An 18,309-nucleotide genomic window follows, 5' to 3' on the forward strand; every position below is an offset into this window, starting at 1 on the left:
ATGAAGCTGGCAAATCTCGTTTTTCTTGTCAGATGAATGGAAAACTATTTAGATCAATATCACTGGAAAAAAAGTCATAACAAAGCCCTGAAATGTCAAAATAATATGTTAAAACAGCCATATTTCTTTTTTTCATCACATTGGTGTAAATGGTCTCTCATTATGAAATAATTAGTCATCCTTTGTCACGTTGGCAATTAATTATATTTGCTAGTTTCTGAAAAATGGAAAATGAAACCAACACGGAAAGAAAGGAGGATCTAAAGCAGTTACTGTACCGTGTTCCAGGAAGGACACTTGACTATTTTAGATACCATAGTAAATTAAAGTAAATTCAATCTCTACTGAAATTTCTTTTGATCTTGTTATACTCTGGTTGTTAGTTGACACATATTATATAAAGTAACTTAGTGTTTGGGTCTGATTGAAGTAGGAATTAAACTCCAATTCAGATTATCATGCTGTTTGTGGTATTATGTATGATGGGTTTTATTTTGTTAGTGCTAATTTCCTGTGCAGTGACATGAAGATTAGGTGAAACATAGTTGATATAGTTAGTCCAGATACTTTTTAATGCATTTTTGATGTTTTTTAGACTGCAAGAAGCTCAGCAGAACAACTGTTCACTATGAACCCTCGGCGAACAGTGAACCAGCAGAGAACGATCTGCTCTCATCTGGGAAGGGTCAAACTACAGCTGCTGTACAAGGCCAGCGTCCATGGATAAACCAGCGCACCCTTCAACCAGAGATGTGACAACTGCTCTCCCACTGTGTCTGTGGGCTATAACGCCTCAGGCTTCGTGTTTGGAGTCTACACCAGACAACCTTTTAGTCAGTCTGGACAGTACGTCCATGATGACCAGGCATTTCTTTTCACACTCAAAGGAGAAAAGCTCCTCAAATATCCAGTCACTCAACCTGCATATGCAGTGAGAATGATGGATAACTATGGTCCTTATATTGGAGAAGCATTGGTTCTTGTCCATGGAAACAAAGCTGTAGTTTATAGCAATCCAGGGAAATATTACAACTTCAACGCTGCAGAAATGCACGGAAATGACCTAAACCTGACTGAGTGTGAAGTCTACCAGGTGGAGGTTAAGTTCACCATTATTTGTTGTTGCAGATCTGTTCTTTGACACAGTTCATTTGTTAATATCATTACGTCCCTAAAATCTGTAGTCCCCCACTATTTGAGCTTAATATAGACAACATCAGCAACATTGTTAAAGGTCATCTGCCAGACTGTTATCAGGTACAGTATTTAATTAAGAAGGATGTTTGACACTTTGATTGAACTTTAGTTAATTCCAACTGTCCCCTCCTTTCTCCTCAAATGTGTGACTCAGTTCAACCCCTCTGATGCTCTCAATTCGGAAGTGTAAGGCTATATCAAGTCTCCAGAGCTTAAGGACAAGATCCACTGTGTAGCCTACGTCATTGATGCCTGCAAGATCTCCATCATGTCCACAAAGAAGCTGGAGGCCATTCGCAGAGAGATCAACTTAATGGGTCAGTAGAACTGAGTCCAGTGAGGTTCAAGTTGTTGTAATGTTGGAAATGTTTTCATGTCCATCAAGGTACAAGATTTAATTTCAGTTGCAAGAAAAATATGAAATTTTAAGAGAGACCTCAGAACTTCACAGTACAGTTTGTAAAAACTGACCTGATTCTGTAAATGTTCTTTCTGTTCTGGTGTCTCCAGGGATTCCTCAGCTGGTCCTGCTCACTAAAGTAGACAAAGCCTGCCCTCTGGTCAAGGAGGATGTGAGAAACATCTATAAGAGTGGATACATTAAGGAGTTGGTGAAAATTTCAGGATTTTACACAGACAATAATCAGACATGATCTACTGTGTTTACCTTAATCCATTTGCTCTGTGTGTTTTGTGATCCAGATGCAGGAGGTCAGCGCTCGGCTCGGTGTTCCACTGTCCTGTGTCGTTCCAGTCAAGAACTACAGCGAAGAGTTGAAGTTGGACGTGAACTGTGACATCCTGCTCCTCAGCGCCGTCATTCAGATGCCTCACTTCATTGATAACTACTTTGATGACATCAGTGACCAACTGAGCAATGTTGAAACCAAAGTTGTCTGATGAAACGTCCCTCATAATATCTTGTGGCTGAATAAACCTAGTTAGGCTAAACTGCAGTAAAAAACAAATATTTGTTTATGAATGTGTCCACATCTCAGGGTAGGTGTTGGGAGTTTTTCCAGTGAGTTTTTCCAGTGGAAAGAGTTTAGTTGTGTTTAGTTGTTCTAAGTTCAGAGTTAAATCTGCCAGAAATATAACAGAAGAAGAAGAAGTCCAATCTGACTGAGGTGATGAGACACTGGAAATGTGACTTCTTTAGTTGTCAGTTGTTGTTAGTGTGCATTAAGCTTTAGATTGAGTTTGATATTTCTTTATTCCTAATTCTTGATTATGATGACGACACATGTTTGTCCCATTTATCTTATAAGTCTCAAACCACTCGGCTAAATATTCACACACTGCAATAAAGAGTCAGCAGCATCCTTTATTTCTTCTGCTTATTGTGTTTTAAAATCTCCTGACTAAAAACATGCTTTACATCCTTTACTGTAACTTTATTTCAGTCAGTAATTTCTATCACTACTCTCCTGGCATATTGCCTGCAATATTTTATAATTGCCTGCAATATTTCAAAATTGCTTTCACGGTTTGTTTGTTGAATTTGACTCGTGGGAACAAGCCTTACAGAAGCAAAAGTGAAAATGACGAGCGCACAAATAACAGCTGATGAAAGGCTTGCACTGTCATTCTTTTCCTGGCTGTAGACTGAGTGGCACATATCTGTCTATGGTATAACTACTTGGATCTCTGCTCACCTGCCATCAACTTTCTATAAGGTAAGAATGAAAACATGTAAAGGCTGCATGTTTAACTGAGCCACTAGTATTCAGAGTTATTTTTTTTGTGTGTGTGTGTGATTAAAGTGTAGTATTGTGATGTCATTTCATTATCTCTTGATCAGTTCGCTGATTTCATCCACCAGAGGTATGTAATGTAATAATAGTCACAAAATTATTCTAAATGTTTTGAAGTCAGAGAAATGTAGGAGAAATGTTTGGTGTAGTTTAATCCTAGGTGAGGCTCAGCTTGACGTGAAATCGAAAGTTGTTGCTCTGCTGACATGTAAATGCAGCCATGTAACATGAAGCTGGTAAATCTTGTTTTTCTTGTCAGACGAATGGAAGATTATTTGCATCAATGTCACTGTTAAAACAAAAAATTATGAAATAGTTAGTCACCGCAGCAATTAATTATATTTGCTAGTTTCCGAAAAATGGAAACTTAAAACCACACGGAAAGAAAGGAGTATCTAAAGTACTTATAGTACTGTGTTGCAGGAAGGACATTTGACTATTCTAGATGTAGTAGTAAATTAAAGTAAATTCAGTCTCTTCGGTTTGGTGTGGTTCAAATAGGAATTAAACTCAAATTCAGATCATCATGCAGTTTGTGGTATTATGTATGATGGGTTTTATTTTGTTGGTGCTAATTTCCTGTGCAGTGACATGAAGATTAGGTGAAATTTTGTTGTTATAGTTAGTCCAGATACTTTTTTAATGCATTTTTGGTGTGGACTCCAAGACATTTGTTCAGGATCCTTTAGACGCTCAACAGAACAACTGTCCACTATGAACCCTCGGCTAACAGTGAACCAGCAGAGAACTATCTGCTCTCATCTGGGAAGGGTCAAACTACAGCTGCTGTACAAGGCCAGCGTCCATGGATACACCAGCGCAGCCTTCCACCAGAGATGTGACAACCGCTCTCCCACTGTGTCTGTGGGCTATAACGCCTCTGGCTTTGTGTTTGGAGGCTACACCCAACAACCTTTTAGTCAGTCTGGACAGTACGTCCATGATGACCAGGCCTTTCTTTTCACACTCAAAGGAGAAAATCTCCTCAAATATCCAGTCACTAAACCTGCATATGCAGTGAAAATGATGAAAAACTATGGTCCTTATTTTGGAGAAGCATTGGTTCTAGTCAGTGGAAACAAAGCTACAGTTTACAGCTATCCAGGATATTATTACAACTTCAAAGCTGAAGAAATGCACGGAAAAGACCTCAACCTGACTGAATGTGAAGTCTACCAGGTGGAGGGTAAGTTCACTATAACTTGCTGTTGCAGATCTGTTCTCTGGTACAGTTCAATACTATTTGAGCTGTTGAAGTTTATGTTAAGCACTTAGGAAGAAACAACCAAGTAACAACGATTATTGTAGTGAGGAGCAGATTATTAATTGTATATTTATATATTTTAGATTTCATTATTATTGTATTTATCTTCCCGTATTTTAAAAGACAAAGGTAATATTACAGCTCATCATGAAACATCTCACAGCCTGGATTACAGAAATGTGAAAAATTCCTTGGCAGTCTGCAAATACTTACATCATCTGTTGAATGAGTACAGTTGGTAGCATGAGAGTTAAAATGCAGGACATTAAAATTTAACAGCATTAACTGAAAGATAAATAGAAAATTAATGTGGGATGTTTATATTAATTTGGTTTAAAAGCACCTCAGTCTATATCACAGCTTTAATGTTGATGTGAACACAATTTAAAGCTGGGAACTCATAGTGAGGATAAGATATGACATGAAATTCTACTGGTGATTTGTACGCATGTTGTACGCACAAACCTTAGGTTGTATAGGTTTTGTTATATTGTTATTCATTTAGATTAAACTGAATTAATTTGATTTTCAGTTCCCACTCTACTTGAGCATCCATGGAGGACTATAACCTGGGACTCTGAGTAAGATTGAGTTACCATGCTGCACAATGTCATTAACATTCAGTACATTTCTACAATATACATAAACTATAAACCGTGTGATCTGAAAGAAAACAAACGTTAATCATTTCAATGTAATGGTTATTTTAGATTATACTGATGTCTATAAAATATTATACAATGAAATTGTTTGTCATGTTTTCCTGGGAGCACAACTACTAGGGGTGCAACGGATGAAAAAACTCACGGTTCGTATCGTTTCTCGGATCAGAGTCACGGGACGGATAATTTTTCGGATCAACAAAAAAAAGAAAAAGAAAAGAAAAAAAAGACAAGACAAATAAACATAAGTTTGGTCTTTTTGTTTATTAACACTTTTAAATTATTAAATTAAAATATATAAAATCAACTTAAAGTGCACAATGCATAATAACTTCTTTTTAACATAATTAATGAAAAACAACTTAAAGTGCAACATAAAAAGGCATATCTCGTTTTCACTCCTGTCAGTGAAACACCGGGGTGATGTCGCTTTAAATGCGTGGCCATGCTTGATGTGTTTCCACTGTCATATGGCTTTCTTGTGCCACAGTGCCTACACTCAAACATGCGCACAACTTTTTTTTTTTTTCCTCATAAATCAATCCGCGGATCACGTGTGTGCCGAACCGAAGATATTGATTCAAACGGATCACGGATCAATGATGATCCGTTGCACCACTAACAACTACTAATATCATATAATAGCTGACCATGATCAAAACTCTGTTACAATCAAAACCATCTCCACAAGATAAAAACTCTTTATCTCCTCATTTCTACAGGACAAGAACAGAGCTGACAGAGAAAATTAAAACCTACAAACCCATGGACAGCTCTGTGTCCCAGGTTCGAGTTCTGCTCGTTGGACCAGTTGGAGCTGGAAAGTCCAGCTTCTTTAACTCTGTCAACTCTGTATTCAGAGGACATGTCACCAGCGAAGCCATGACTGGCAGGTCTGCCACCAGCCTCACCACACAGGTTAGTGCCATCATGATTTCTGTTTTTGGAGATTTTAAAATGAAAATCTGTCACTCCATCACTTTGTATCTGGCAGTTTCGCACCTACTCTCTGAAAGATGGCCAGGACGGCAAACCCCTGCCAGTCGTCTTATGTGATACCATGGGACTGGAGGAAAGCAAAGGAGCGGGGTTTAATACAGATGACATCAGCAACATCATTAAAGGCCATCTGCCAGACTGTTATCAGGTACAGTATTAAATTAAATCAAGACGGATGTTTGACACGTTGATTTAACTTTAGTTAATTCCAACTGTATCTCCTCTATTGTGTGACTCAGTTCAACCCTTCTGCTGCTCTGCATTCGGAGGCCTATGGCTATATCAAGTCTCCAGGGCTCAAGGACAAGATCCACTGTGTAGCCTACGTCATTGATGCCAGCAAGATCTCCATCATGCCTGAAAAGCTGGAGGAGAAGCTGGAAGCTATCCGCAGACAGGTCAACTTAATGGGTCAGTAAAACTGAGTCCAGTGAGGTTCTAAATTAATGTTGGAAATGTTTTCATGTCCATCAAGGTACAAGATTTGATTTCAGTTGCCAGAAAAATATGAAATGTTAAGAGAGACCTCAAAACTCTACAGCCCAGTTTGTCAAAACTGACCTAATTCTGTAAATGTTCTTTCTGCTCTGGTGTCTCCAGGGATTCCTCAGCTGGTCCTGGTCACTCAAGTAGACAAAGCCTGCCCTCTGGTCAAGGAGGATGTGACAAACATCTATAAGAGTATTTACATTAAGGAGTTGGTGAGGATTTCAGGGTTTAAAAGAGACAAACTAAATCTGACATGGTTACAAAGTATTTATTATGTTGTCTTTTGTGATCCAGATGGAGAAGGTCAGCGCTCGGCTCGGTGTTCCACTGTCCTGTGTCGTTCCTGTCAAGAACTACAGCGAAGAGTTGGAGTTGGACATGAACTGTGACATCCAGCTCCTCAGCGCCGTCATTCAGATGCTTCGCTTCACTTATGACTACTTTGATGACCTTAGCCAAAGACTGAGCAATATGTCACGTTAATTTATGCAATTAAAAATGTCTTAGAGCTGAGTACTAGTTCAGCATCTCTATAAAAAAAAAAAACACAACAACATAGGGCAGGCATAGATTATTTGGAGTAGGTTATGTAGCTATTATATTTACTTTACCTAAATAAGAATAATTACTAGTTGTAAATTTCTTTGGTAACTTTTTCTATCACAAGTCTGGGACTTTCCAGAAGTAGCTCTGTATGCGCTGTTGCATTTAAACTGTACACAAGTTTCTTTTTATTTGGATTGTCAGAAACTCTTCTTGGAGGCTTCCTTGTTTTTTCTGCTTTAGTCTATTTTGTTGCTGCTGTTCTTCATCTCTTCAGCTCTAAAAAAAACAATCTATGTAAGTCAGAAAAGAGCTTGACTGGTTGATGAGGATCTTGTGAAAGAGGACTAACTTCAGATGTGAATCTCTTTTCTCTGACCTGCATCACTAAGTAGGTTTACATGGACGATACTTCTTCTGATTATAAGACTATAGCCTCACTTTTTACATGGATGTTGGATGAAATCATTAGATAATACTGGCGTGTACACATGCCCCAAATCATAAATTAGAATATAACATTTTAGATGTAATAAAAAAGAAACCAACAATATAACAGAAAAAGAAGAAGAGTAGTATTGGAGATGGGAGTTCTTCATTGTCCCTGTTAATGTGCTTTATGCTCTACACTCAGTTTGACAGTTCTTTATTCCTAACATGTTATTATTATTTAGCTGTTGATTATAATGATTATTCACATGTCATACATTTGTCCCATTTATCTGTATCAAAGCAGTCAGATAAATATTCATTATCTGCAATAAACTGTCAGTTCTTGTGTTTACTGTGTGACACTTTATAACATCCAGCCTGAAGACTGTGTTTAATACTCTTGGTGAACTAAACATGGAACCGTTTGCTTTATGAACGAGTTTTATAGGATTTACTACAACTTCATTTCAGCCAGTAATTTCTGTCAATGCTCTGATGACTCATTGTCATATTAATTAATTAATATTTTCTCAGTGCTACCCCAGAATCTGACTTGGGTCACTCCTAGGAGCAAACCTTACCAAAAATAATGTGTGCACAAATTTCAGCTGGCTTCAAGCTGCTGTTGCCTGAGCTCAAGTTACGTTCAGCGTCAAGGAGAGACTAAACAACGTACAGTTAAGCAAAACTTGCGATGTTTTATTTTGAAAGTGATGTTATCGTCAGAGACTTCCACTTGAATTACTCTGGGTGTGGACAACGGACTGTACTGACCGCTGGCACTGACGGGCACACATCCAGGCAGAGCTCACTATCTGCAGTGAGCTCTGCCTGGACTGGATGTAAGGTAAGACTGAAAACATGGAAGCGCTAAATGGTTTTCCTAATTAAGTCAGAAAGTGGTATGAGTGACGTTTTTTTTTTTTTTTTTTTTTTTAAATTGAATTTTTATAAATAACTCTTAAAATCCGGGTAGCAACGCATTACACACGACAGATGGAGTAGGTGGTAGCACAACAAACTTGTAAAAGCATATGGAAATGTAGCGCTCCCCTCAGTAGTCATATTGATGAGGGCAGGGCTTTTTGGTTCTTTTAATGTACCTATCTAATGTTTTAACCCTGATTAACTCAGTTTTAAATATTATCTTGGATTTCTTTTTTTAAAGTACATACATGAAATATTTTTAACCAACCTATTTAATCACCTTTCTTAAGTTTTAGTTTTAATGAGGATTTTAACCATTAACTTCTGTCTCTCTCTGAATAAACTACTTTTTAAGGAAACTACTGTAAACGGATTATCCCTCTTTTTAAGAAAACTCTCATTGCTGTAACACATATAAATGCATAAACAACAATACAAACACTTTTACCCTTCAACTGGTTTAACTCAGAAAAGTTCAGTTTACCAACCTCAATGTCACTTAATCTGTGGGCCCACACACACCTCAGTGCATTGACTGCTATAGCCGGCGACTAAAATTATTCTACAACTAAAATGTACCGTGGCAGGCCTGATGCCATGCGGTGTGGCCCAAAACTTAATGGCAGCTTCACTCATCAGCGAGCAAAATAAAACGTATGGTACCTGAGTCAACGTTCCTGTCCCGTCTATCCTCCAACAGTCACAGGTGCAGGCTCGGCATCAGATCAGAATTTCACCACAGACTCCGACAGTTGTCTTTTCTCCTCCCGCTTTGCCAGAAGAACTCACAAGGGAAGTCCTGGTTACTCCAAGCACCCTCTTTCCTGTCGAAAACAGCGGATAACCCCTCAAACAGTTCATCCGAGGGAGTCAAACGTTTATCCAGAAAATGTCTGTCCACTGGTAATGAACTGACTCGAGTTTATAATCCAAGGTGGCTAAGCGTTAGCATTAGCGGTAGCACACAACGTAAACAGTCCGAAATTTCTTGTAGAAATTCCTCCCGTTTCTCAATATGCAGCTTGTCACTCTCACTGACTGTCGTGCAAACAATCATAAGATACAAGTTACACACTGGTTTGTGCACTTCTACTAAAATAAATATATACAGAAAATCTCCGCATCACTCTCACTCTCTAGCTTAGTTCTGGCCGCTCTTCGTGTCTCACTTCTTTTTTTGTCCGTAGGCCTACTGAAACACCTGAGACCTGACGAGCCTCATGATTGATATTAACCCCCATAGATGCTGGTCTTGACACTTTCCAGAAACATATTGACCTTGAAATTAAACAATAAACATTTAATACTTTTTAAACTGTTTTTAACATTCTATCATAACTTTTAAAATGAATTTCAACCTTTTTAAATCACACTTTTAACTATGCTTTGAATAACTGATTCTATAAGCATAACCTATTATGTCATATTTTTTAAACGGGTTACAGAATTTTTTTAAATCCCCGCCCACCTGGCCCTGACAGACGCCTGAAAAGAAGAAAAAAAGTGCACTAGGAGAGAAATGTTGTCTTATTTTTGTATTGTATTGTAAACACTTCCTTACATTATTTATAATATTTGTTGTGGAGTAATAATTTGGTACACTTTGTTTATTTAAGAAAAAAATCCAGAAGGGAGAGATTTAGTTTTATAATTGTATTGTAGTTTCTGAACACTCTGCCTGAAAAATAATTAGTTTTTATTTGTCCTCATGTGATAATTTTGTGTTGTTTCTGAAAAAGAACTTTTATTGTGATAATAAAGTATTTTCTATTTACTTATAAACTTTGCCCAAATTCTGTACTGGATTTGAACTGATTAATAATCCAAAAGGCAAATCACAAAAATACTTAAATGTCATGAAAATTCATTCTGATTTAGACTGATTGAGATTGATGATGCATCCACCGTAATTATTAAAAAGTATCGACATTGATATCGGTATCGGTATCGGCGATACTGGCCCTGTATTTACTCCTTATCGGGTTGATACCAAATCCAACGATATCGCACACCTCTAAGAGAGAGAGAGAGAGAGAGAGAGAGAGACCTGGCGGGTTTTATAGGTTGTTTTCCAGCGCGGATTTTGGATCGGGTTTCCAAATTCTTTGCACCGAAAGAGGGGAACTCCTATAGTTCTTTGTCTAACGATATCCTTTAACCTGATCTTCTTACCCTAATTTGATTATTCCATCACTCATCATGGCTTGTTCGAGATATTCTTGCCTATGCAGGAACCTCAACATTACAAGATGAGTATCGGAATGAACAAATCAAAATAACTCATAAGCATTAGTAAATTAATAACATCAGGTTTTCTTTACAGATTATATTTTGCTGATATGGGAGAAGGTTATGGTTGCTAAAATAAAAGTTTCATCCCACAATTGCAACTACTAGCTACGATTAGTATAATAACATGCCTATGATTCCTCTTACATTTTCAAACTGTCATGTAACATCATCAGTTTGTATCATAAGATTCCACATGTACACTTTAGTCAGATATGTGTATCTATGACAGATGTATGTTTATCTTGCTGTTCTCTTCTCTTCTCTCTTTGCTGTTCTCTTCTCTCTTTGCTGTTCTCTTCTCTCTTTCTTCTGTCTGTACCCGGCTGGCCTTAGGCAGATGGGTCCCTCCATATGAGCTGGGTTCTGCTCGAGGTTTCTTCCTGTTAAAAGGGAGTTTTTCCTTGCCACCGTTGCCTTCAGGCTTGCTCTGGGGGTTTCAGGCCGGGTTTTTGTAAAGCGTCTTGAGACGATTTGTATTGTTATTGACGCTATATAAATAAAATTGAATTGAATTGAATTAACATACCTAAGGTTCAACATTTTAATTTCAACAATGGTTTAAAAGCAAGAGAAAAATTGTTTAAACATAGCTGCTTGAGGGCACTGTTGATCCGTCTTTGTGGGACACTCATCATAGTTTGTCTAGATAGTGAAAATTTCATCATACAAGGATCAAAATCATGTCATTGTGATCCTTAGCACCTACTGAAAAACAATATATAACTTACCAGGTTATTACAAGTTTGATAGTCATAGTATCAAGCTTAGGTTCTTTTTACAGAGGAGAATACATCTGAGTCTTGCTCTAGGAGAGGGGTATTTACGACCTGCTTATCTGTTTTCACTCCCCTGGTCACTATGGAAGATGGGGAGGAAGAAAGTGTCTGGCATGTTTGCATGTTTGTGTCATGATTTTGTTTGATTTTGTTCATATGAAGTAGGAGAAGTAACTCCTCTCCTTCTTTTTAGTTAATGATATCGTGTTGATGTTCTTTGAGTTCAGGACTAATTAGATCATAAGAAGAGAGTGTGAAATTCCACAGAAGTGCAAATCTGTCTTTTTGGCTCAGTTGATGTCCTCAGCATTCAGAGAGGGCCCTTAAGGGCCCCTTAGCATGGGTCTGTCCAGCATCTGGACTTCGCACCTTTATGGCTAAGGTGTAAAGGCTGGTCCGTTAGAAGGGTTCCTCCACAAGGCAATCTCTTAAATTTACTTTCCAGAGAAGGGGAGAGATAGAGAGGACAACAGGATCCCCTACACAGGGTATGTGTTGGGAGTTTTTCCATTAGAAAGCATAAGATGATCCAGTAAGATATGTACGTTTAAATCTCGGAATATCTTTTGTTGTTCTGTCAAAGTTCAGAGTTAAATCTGCCAGAAATATAACAGAAGAAGAAGAAGAAGAAGGCGTCTAATCTGACTGAGGTGATGAGACACTGGAAATGTGACTTCTTTAGTTGTCAGTTGTTGTTAGTGTGCATTAAATTCTAGATTGTGTTTGATAATTCTTTATTCCTAATTGTTGATTATGATGATGAAACATGTTTGTCCCATTTGTCTTATAAGTCTCAAACCACTCGGCTAAATATTCACACACTGCAATAAAGAGTCAGCAGAATCCTTAATTTCTTCTGCTTATTGTTTGACATACCATTGTGTTTTAAAATCTCCTCACTAAAAATATGTTTTATATCCTTTACTGTAACTTTATTTCAATCAGTAATTTCTGTCACTGCTCTCCTGGCATATTGCCTGCAATATTTTATAATTGTCTGCAATATTTTATAATTGCTTTCACGGTTGGTTTATTGAATTTGACTTGAAGGAACAAGCCTTACAGAAACAAAAGTGAAAATGACAAGCACACAAATAAAAGCTGACGAAAGGCTTGTACTGTCATTCTTTTCCTGGCTGTAGACTGAGTGGCACATACCTGTCTATGGTATAACTACTTGGATCTCTGCTCACCTGCCATCAACTGTCTATAAGGTAAGAATGAAAACATGAAAAGGCTGCATGTTTAACTGAGCCACTAGTATTCAGAAAGTTATTTTTTGTGTGTGTGTGTTATTAAAGTGTAGTATTGGTGATGTCGTTTCATTAACTCTTGATCAGTTCATTTATTTAATCCACCAGAAGTATGTAATGTAATAATAGTCACAAAATTATTCTAAATGTTTTGAAGTCAAAGAAATGTAGGAGAAATGTTTGGTGTAGTTTAATCCTAGGTGAGGCTCAGCTTGACGTGAAATCGAAAGTTGTTGCTCTGCTGACACGTAAATGCAGCCATGTAACATGAAGCTGGTAAATCTTGTTTTTCTTGTCAGACGAATGGAAGATTATTTGCATCAATGTCACTGGTAAAAGAAAAAAAAAAGTCATAACAAAGCTCTCAAACCTCTAAATAATATGTTAAAACATACATACAGTATTGTGTCTTGATCTTCATTTTGTTTTTCATCACATCAGTGTAAATGGTCTGTCATTATGAAATAGTTATCCACCCTTTGTCATGGCAGCAATTAATTATATTTGCTAGTTTCCGAAAAATGGAAACTTAAAACCACATGGAAAGAAAGGAGTATCTAAAGTACTTATAGTACTGTGTTCCAGGAAGGACATTTGACTACTCCAGATGAAGTAGTAAATTAAAGTAAATTCAATTTCTTGGGTTTGGTGTAATTCAGGTAGGAATAAACTCAAATTCAGATTATCATGCTTATTTTGTTGGTGCTAACTGTCAGCGAGCAGTGACAATGCAGTGCAGTGAGATAAAGATTAGGTGAAAAATTAGTTGTTATAGTTAGTCCAGATTCTTTTTTTTAATACATTTTTGGTGTGGACTCCAAGATATTTGTTCAGGATCCTTTAGACGCTCAACAGAACAACTGTCCACTATGAACCCTCGGCTAACAGTGAACCAGCAGAGAACAATCTGCTCTCATCTGGGAAGGGTCAAACTACAGCTGCTGTACAAGGCCAGCGTCCATGGATACACCGGTGCAGCCTTCCACCAGCAATGTGACAACCGCTCTCCCACTGTGTCTGTGGGCTATAACGCCTCAGGCTTTGTGTTTGGAGGCTACACCAGACAACCTTTTAGTCAGTCTGGACAGTACGTCTATGATGACCAGGCCTTTCTTTTCACGTTTAAAGGAGAAAATCTCCTCAAATATCCAGTCACTAAACCTGCATATGCAGTGAAAATGAGGAATAACTGTGGTCCTTATTTTGGAGAAGCATTGGTTCTAGTCAGTGGAAACAAAGCTGTAGTTTATAGCTATCCAGGATATTATTACAACTTCAACGCTGCAGATATGCACGGAAAAGACCTCAACCTGACTGAGTGTGAAGTCTACCAGGTGGAGGGTAAGTTCACTATGATTTGTTGTTGCAGATCTGTTCTCTGACACAGTTCATTTGTTATTATCATTACGTCCCTAAAACCTGTAGTCCCCCACTATTTGAGCTCCTTGGGTTTCTGTTAAGCACTTAGGATTAAACAAACAACCAACAACGATTATTGTAGTGAGGAGGAGATTATTAATTGTATATTTATATATATTATAGATTTCAATATAATTGTATTTGGATCTTCCCTTATTTTAAAAGACAAAGGTACTGTTACCGCTCATCATGAAGCATCTCACAGCCTGGATTACAGAAATGTGAAGAATTCCTTGGCAGTCTGCAAATACTTACATCATCTGTTGAATGAGTACAGTTGGTAGCATGAGAGTTAAAATGCAGGACATTAAAATTTAACAGCATTTACTGAAAGATAAATAGAAAATTAATGTGGGATGTTTATATTAATTTGGTTTTAAAGCACCTCAGTCAGGTACACGTCGAACCACCACAAAAATTAGGTTGTGTAGGTTTTGTTATATTGTTATTCATTTAGATTAAATTGAATTAATTTGATTTTCAGTTCCCACTCTACTTGAGCATCCATGGAGGACTATAACCTGGGACTCTGAGTAAGACTGAGTTACCATGCTGCACAATGTCATTAACATTCATTACATTTCTACAATATACATAAACTATAAACCGTGTGATCTGAAAGAAAACAAACGTTCATCATTTCAATGTAATGGTTATTTTAGATTATACTGATGTCTATAAAATATTATACAATGAAATTGTTTGTCATGTTTTCCTGGGAGCACAACTACTAGGGGTGCAACGGATGAAAAAATATTCTATAATATACATAAAATATATAACATATAAATATGTGATCTGAAAGAAAACAAACGTTTTAATAAAACAACATATTATTAATTAAAGTCTTTATCTCCTCATTTCTACAGGACGAGGACAGAGCTGATAGAGAAAATTAAAACCTACAAACCCATGGACAGCTCTGTGTCCCAGGTTCGAGTTTTGCTCGTTGGACCAGTTGGAGCTGGGAAGTCCAGCTTCTTTAACTCTGTCAACTCTATATTCAGAGGACATGTCACCAGCCAGGCCATTGCTGGCAGGTCTGTCACCAGCCTCACCACACAGGTTAGTGCCATCATGATTTCTGTTTATGGTGATTTCAACATGAGAATCATGAAAATCTGTCACTCCACCACTTTGTATCTGGCAGTTTCGCACCTACTCTCTGAAAGATGTGCAGGACAGCAAACCTCTACCAATCATCTTATGTGATACCATGGGCCTGGAGGAAAGCAAAGGGGCGGGGCTTAATACAGATGACATCAGCAACATTGTTAAAGGTCATCTGCCAGACTGTTACCAGGTACAGTATTTAATCAAGAAAAATGTTTGACACATTGATTTAACTTTAGTTAATTCCAACTGTCCCCTCCTTTCTCCTCTATTGTTTAACTCAGTTCAGCCCTTCTGCTGCTCTGCATTCGGATGCCTATGGCTATATCAAGTCTCCAGGGCTCAAGGACAAGATCCACTGTGTAGCCTACGTCATTGATGCCAGCAAGATCTCCATCATGTCTGAAAAGCTGGAGGAGAAGCTGGAAGCTATCCGCAGACAGATCAACTCAATGGGTCAGTAGAACTGAATCCAGTGAGATTCGAAGTTAATGTTGGAAATGTATTCATGTCCATCAAGGTACAAGATTTAATTTCAGTTGCAAGAAAAATATGAAATGTTAAGAGAGACCTCAAAACTTTGCAGTCCAGTTTATAAAAACTGACCTGATTCTGTAAATGTTCTTTCTGTCCTGGTGTCTCCAGGGATTCCTCAGCTGGTCCTGCTCACTCAAGTAGATGAAGCCTGCCCTCTGGTCAAGGAGGATGTGACAAACATCTATAAGAGTGGATACATTAAGAAGTTGGTGAGGATTTCAGGGTTTAACAGAGACAAACTAAACCTGACATGGTTACAAAGTCTTTATTATGTTGTCTTTTGTGATCCAGATGCAGGAGGTCAGCGCTCGGCTCGGTGTTCCACTGTCTTATGTCGTTCCTGTCAAGAACTACAGCGAAGAGTTGGAGTTGGACGTGAACTGTGACATCCAGCTCCTCAGCGCCGTCTATCAGATGCTTCGCTTCACTTATGACTACTTTGATGACCTAAGCCAAAGACTGAGCAATATGTCACGTTAATTTATATAATGATACGTTCCTCAAAATGTCTTGCGGCTGAGTACAGCTAATTTAGCATCTCTACAGTTAAAAAAAAAAAAGTTTCTTTATAAACCAGGTCAAATCTCAATGTTGGTGTTTGTCGGTTTAAAGTAATCAACGGCATAATGATTATCTATTTTCTCCCGATGTGGATATATGGATGGCTTTTGTTGGGGAGAAGTGTAAGAAGAGAAGTGAATTAGGGCAGGCATAGATTATTTGGAGTAGGTTATGTAGCTATTATATTTACTTTACCTAAGCAAGAATAATTACCTTTGAGTTATAAATTTCTTTGGTAACTTTTTCTTTCACAAGTCTGGGACTTTCCAGATCAAATAACTCAGCATGTGCTGTTGCATTTAAACTGTACACAAGTTCCTTTTTATTTGGACTATTACAAACTCTTCTTGGAGGCTTCCTTGTTTTTTTCTGCTTTAGTTTATTTTGATGCTGCAGTTCTTTGTCTCTTCATCTCTGGAAAACTAATGTATGTAAGTCATAAAAGAGCTTGACTGGTTGATGAGGATCTTGTGAAAGAGGACTGACTTCAGATGTGAATCTCTTTTCTCTGACCTGCATCACTAAGTCGGTTTACATGAGACGGTGGTTTACATTGGAATGGGAGTTCTGGGAGTTAATGTGCTTGATGCTCTAGATTCATTTTGACAGCTCTTTATTCCTAACATGCTATTAAAAAAAATAAAACGATTTAACAATGAGTGGATGGTATCTTCAGGGTGGACCAAGGCCAAAATAACAAACAAAACATCCCTACTTAGAAATAAATCAGATGACCTAACAAATGCAAACAAAAGACAAAACACAAAACAGGTAACAAGACTGGCAGTCCACCCCTACTACTCAAAGTAAACAAACAAACAAAACTCATGAACAACAAACAAGTAAAAGCTGTGGCCGGTTGGGAGATGAGGAGGATAAGGAAAATCCTGCTGCCAGCGCAGACGCGCCATCTTGGCCGCTTATGTATGCGGGAGCTCCGTGCTGCAGCCAATCAGGAGCCAGGACCGGGACCTTTCCACCAATCACCTCAGAGACGTCGCAGACACCTACTCAACGTAAAGGAAAGCAAAACAACAACAACAACAACTAATAACAATAACAACAATAATAATAGGGGAGGTGCAGGTGGGATTACTGTACAAAGCACTTTGTGCCACATTTTGTTTGTATGGAAAGTACTATACAAAAAAAGTCAGACTGATTGACTGATTGATTGCGTGTTCACGTTTTAGTTTGCATGTTTCCACTTTAGTATTTCTGGCTTCTTCTTCATCTCCGCAATTTTCAAATTCTTTGTTTTGGATCGATAAAGATGGAACAGGAAAGGTTAACTGAGGAGGTTTGGAGATACAAACACACTAAAAGTTTCAGTCACCATTGTGTAAAGTGAAGCTGGACGTAGAAACTAAAATGGACTCGACTGGCTAGACACAGCGCCCACTAGTGTTTGGGTGGTGTTGTTACAGAGCGAGCCAGACTGACAAGCGTACAAGTATAAATGGCTTGCACCAGCATAGGCTACGTACGTAGGTTACAGTGTCTATGTCACGCAGTACTTTAAAAGAGCGTCAGTGAAGATCAAGGCAAAATTCTCAGGTAAAATCAGGGTCAAATGTGGTCAGCAAGGTCCACTTCTTCATGAACGCTGAGCATAACTGCTTTATTAGGTGCCAAGAAGAAGTGGCCTAATGTTGTCTAATGTGATAAAGTGTCTGTTGACGAGTGCCTGAATCAGCACTTATGTTCTAATGGTCTAAAATACATGTTTACATTTGTTTACCACTTAGGGACAAGGAACCATATATGGTAAATTCATTAACCTTGATTTTCTACATGAAAATTAAAAAAAAAATGAAAAATTTACGAAAGTAAAAAAAAAAAAACACGTCTTCTTATGCCCTACAATAACACTCGGGTTGAGATTTTTAATTTCCAAATATTTCAATGAGCGCCCTATAAAGGGTTAAGTTGTTTCAAACTACAGGGGAAATAGTGAACTAGGTACACCAATGAAAGCGAAAGAGTTGAATTTAGGAAGCAATCTCATCACTTTCATTAGTGCTGACTGGAGATTGACTGGTACACATCTGTACAGCTGCCAAGACTATAACTACTCTCATCTCTGCAGTC

The 18,309-nt window shown here is 38.0% G+C and overlaps 1 protein-coding gene and 1 pseudogene across 2 annotated transcripts; both read left to right on the plus strand.

The window, feature by feature from the left end:
• The first annotated feature begins 628 nt into the window (after positions 1-628).
• On the plus strand, positions 629-16,841 carry LOC311491124 (annotated as a pseudogene). Its single transcript, XR_014699946.1, has 16 exons — positions 629-1,121; positions 1,389-1,514; positions 1,708-1,808; positions 1,900-2,059; positions 5,569-5,795; positions 5,872-6,024; positions 6,116-6,287; positions 6,477-6,577; positions 6,660-6,838; positions 13,373-13,929; positions 14,492-14,540; positions 14,877-15,072; positions 15,158-15,310; positions 15,405-15,576; positions 15,766-15,866; positions 15,949-16,841. The product of XR_014699946.1 is annotated as an uncharacterized misc_RNA (transcript).
• Positions 3,401-4,272, plus strand: LOC311490639 (uncharacterized protein). The gene has a single exon (XM_084548242.1). The coding sequence runs from the start codon at positions 3,594-3,596 to the stop codon at positions 4,224-4,226; it is 633 nt and encodes a 210-aa protein (XP_084404368.1). The 5' UTR covers positions 3,401-3,593; the 3' UTR covers positions 4,227-4,272.
• Positions 16,842-18,309: the final 1,468 nt, after the last annotated feature.

The sequence above is a fragment of the Chelon labrosus genome (genome assembly GCF_963514085.1).
Source record: "Chelon labrosus genome assembly, chromosome: 7".
NCBI lineage: Eukaryota > Metazoa > Chordata > Actinopteri > Mugiliformes > Mugilidae > Chelon > Chelon labrosus.

Bases quoted from the DNA above. Each gene is read 5' to 3' on its own strand.
- LOC311490639 (XM_084548242.1), top strand. From the start codon at position 3,594: ATGCATTTTTGGTGTGGACTCCAAGACATTTGTTCAGGATCCTTTAGA.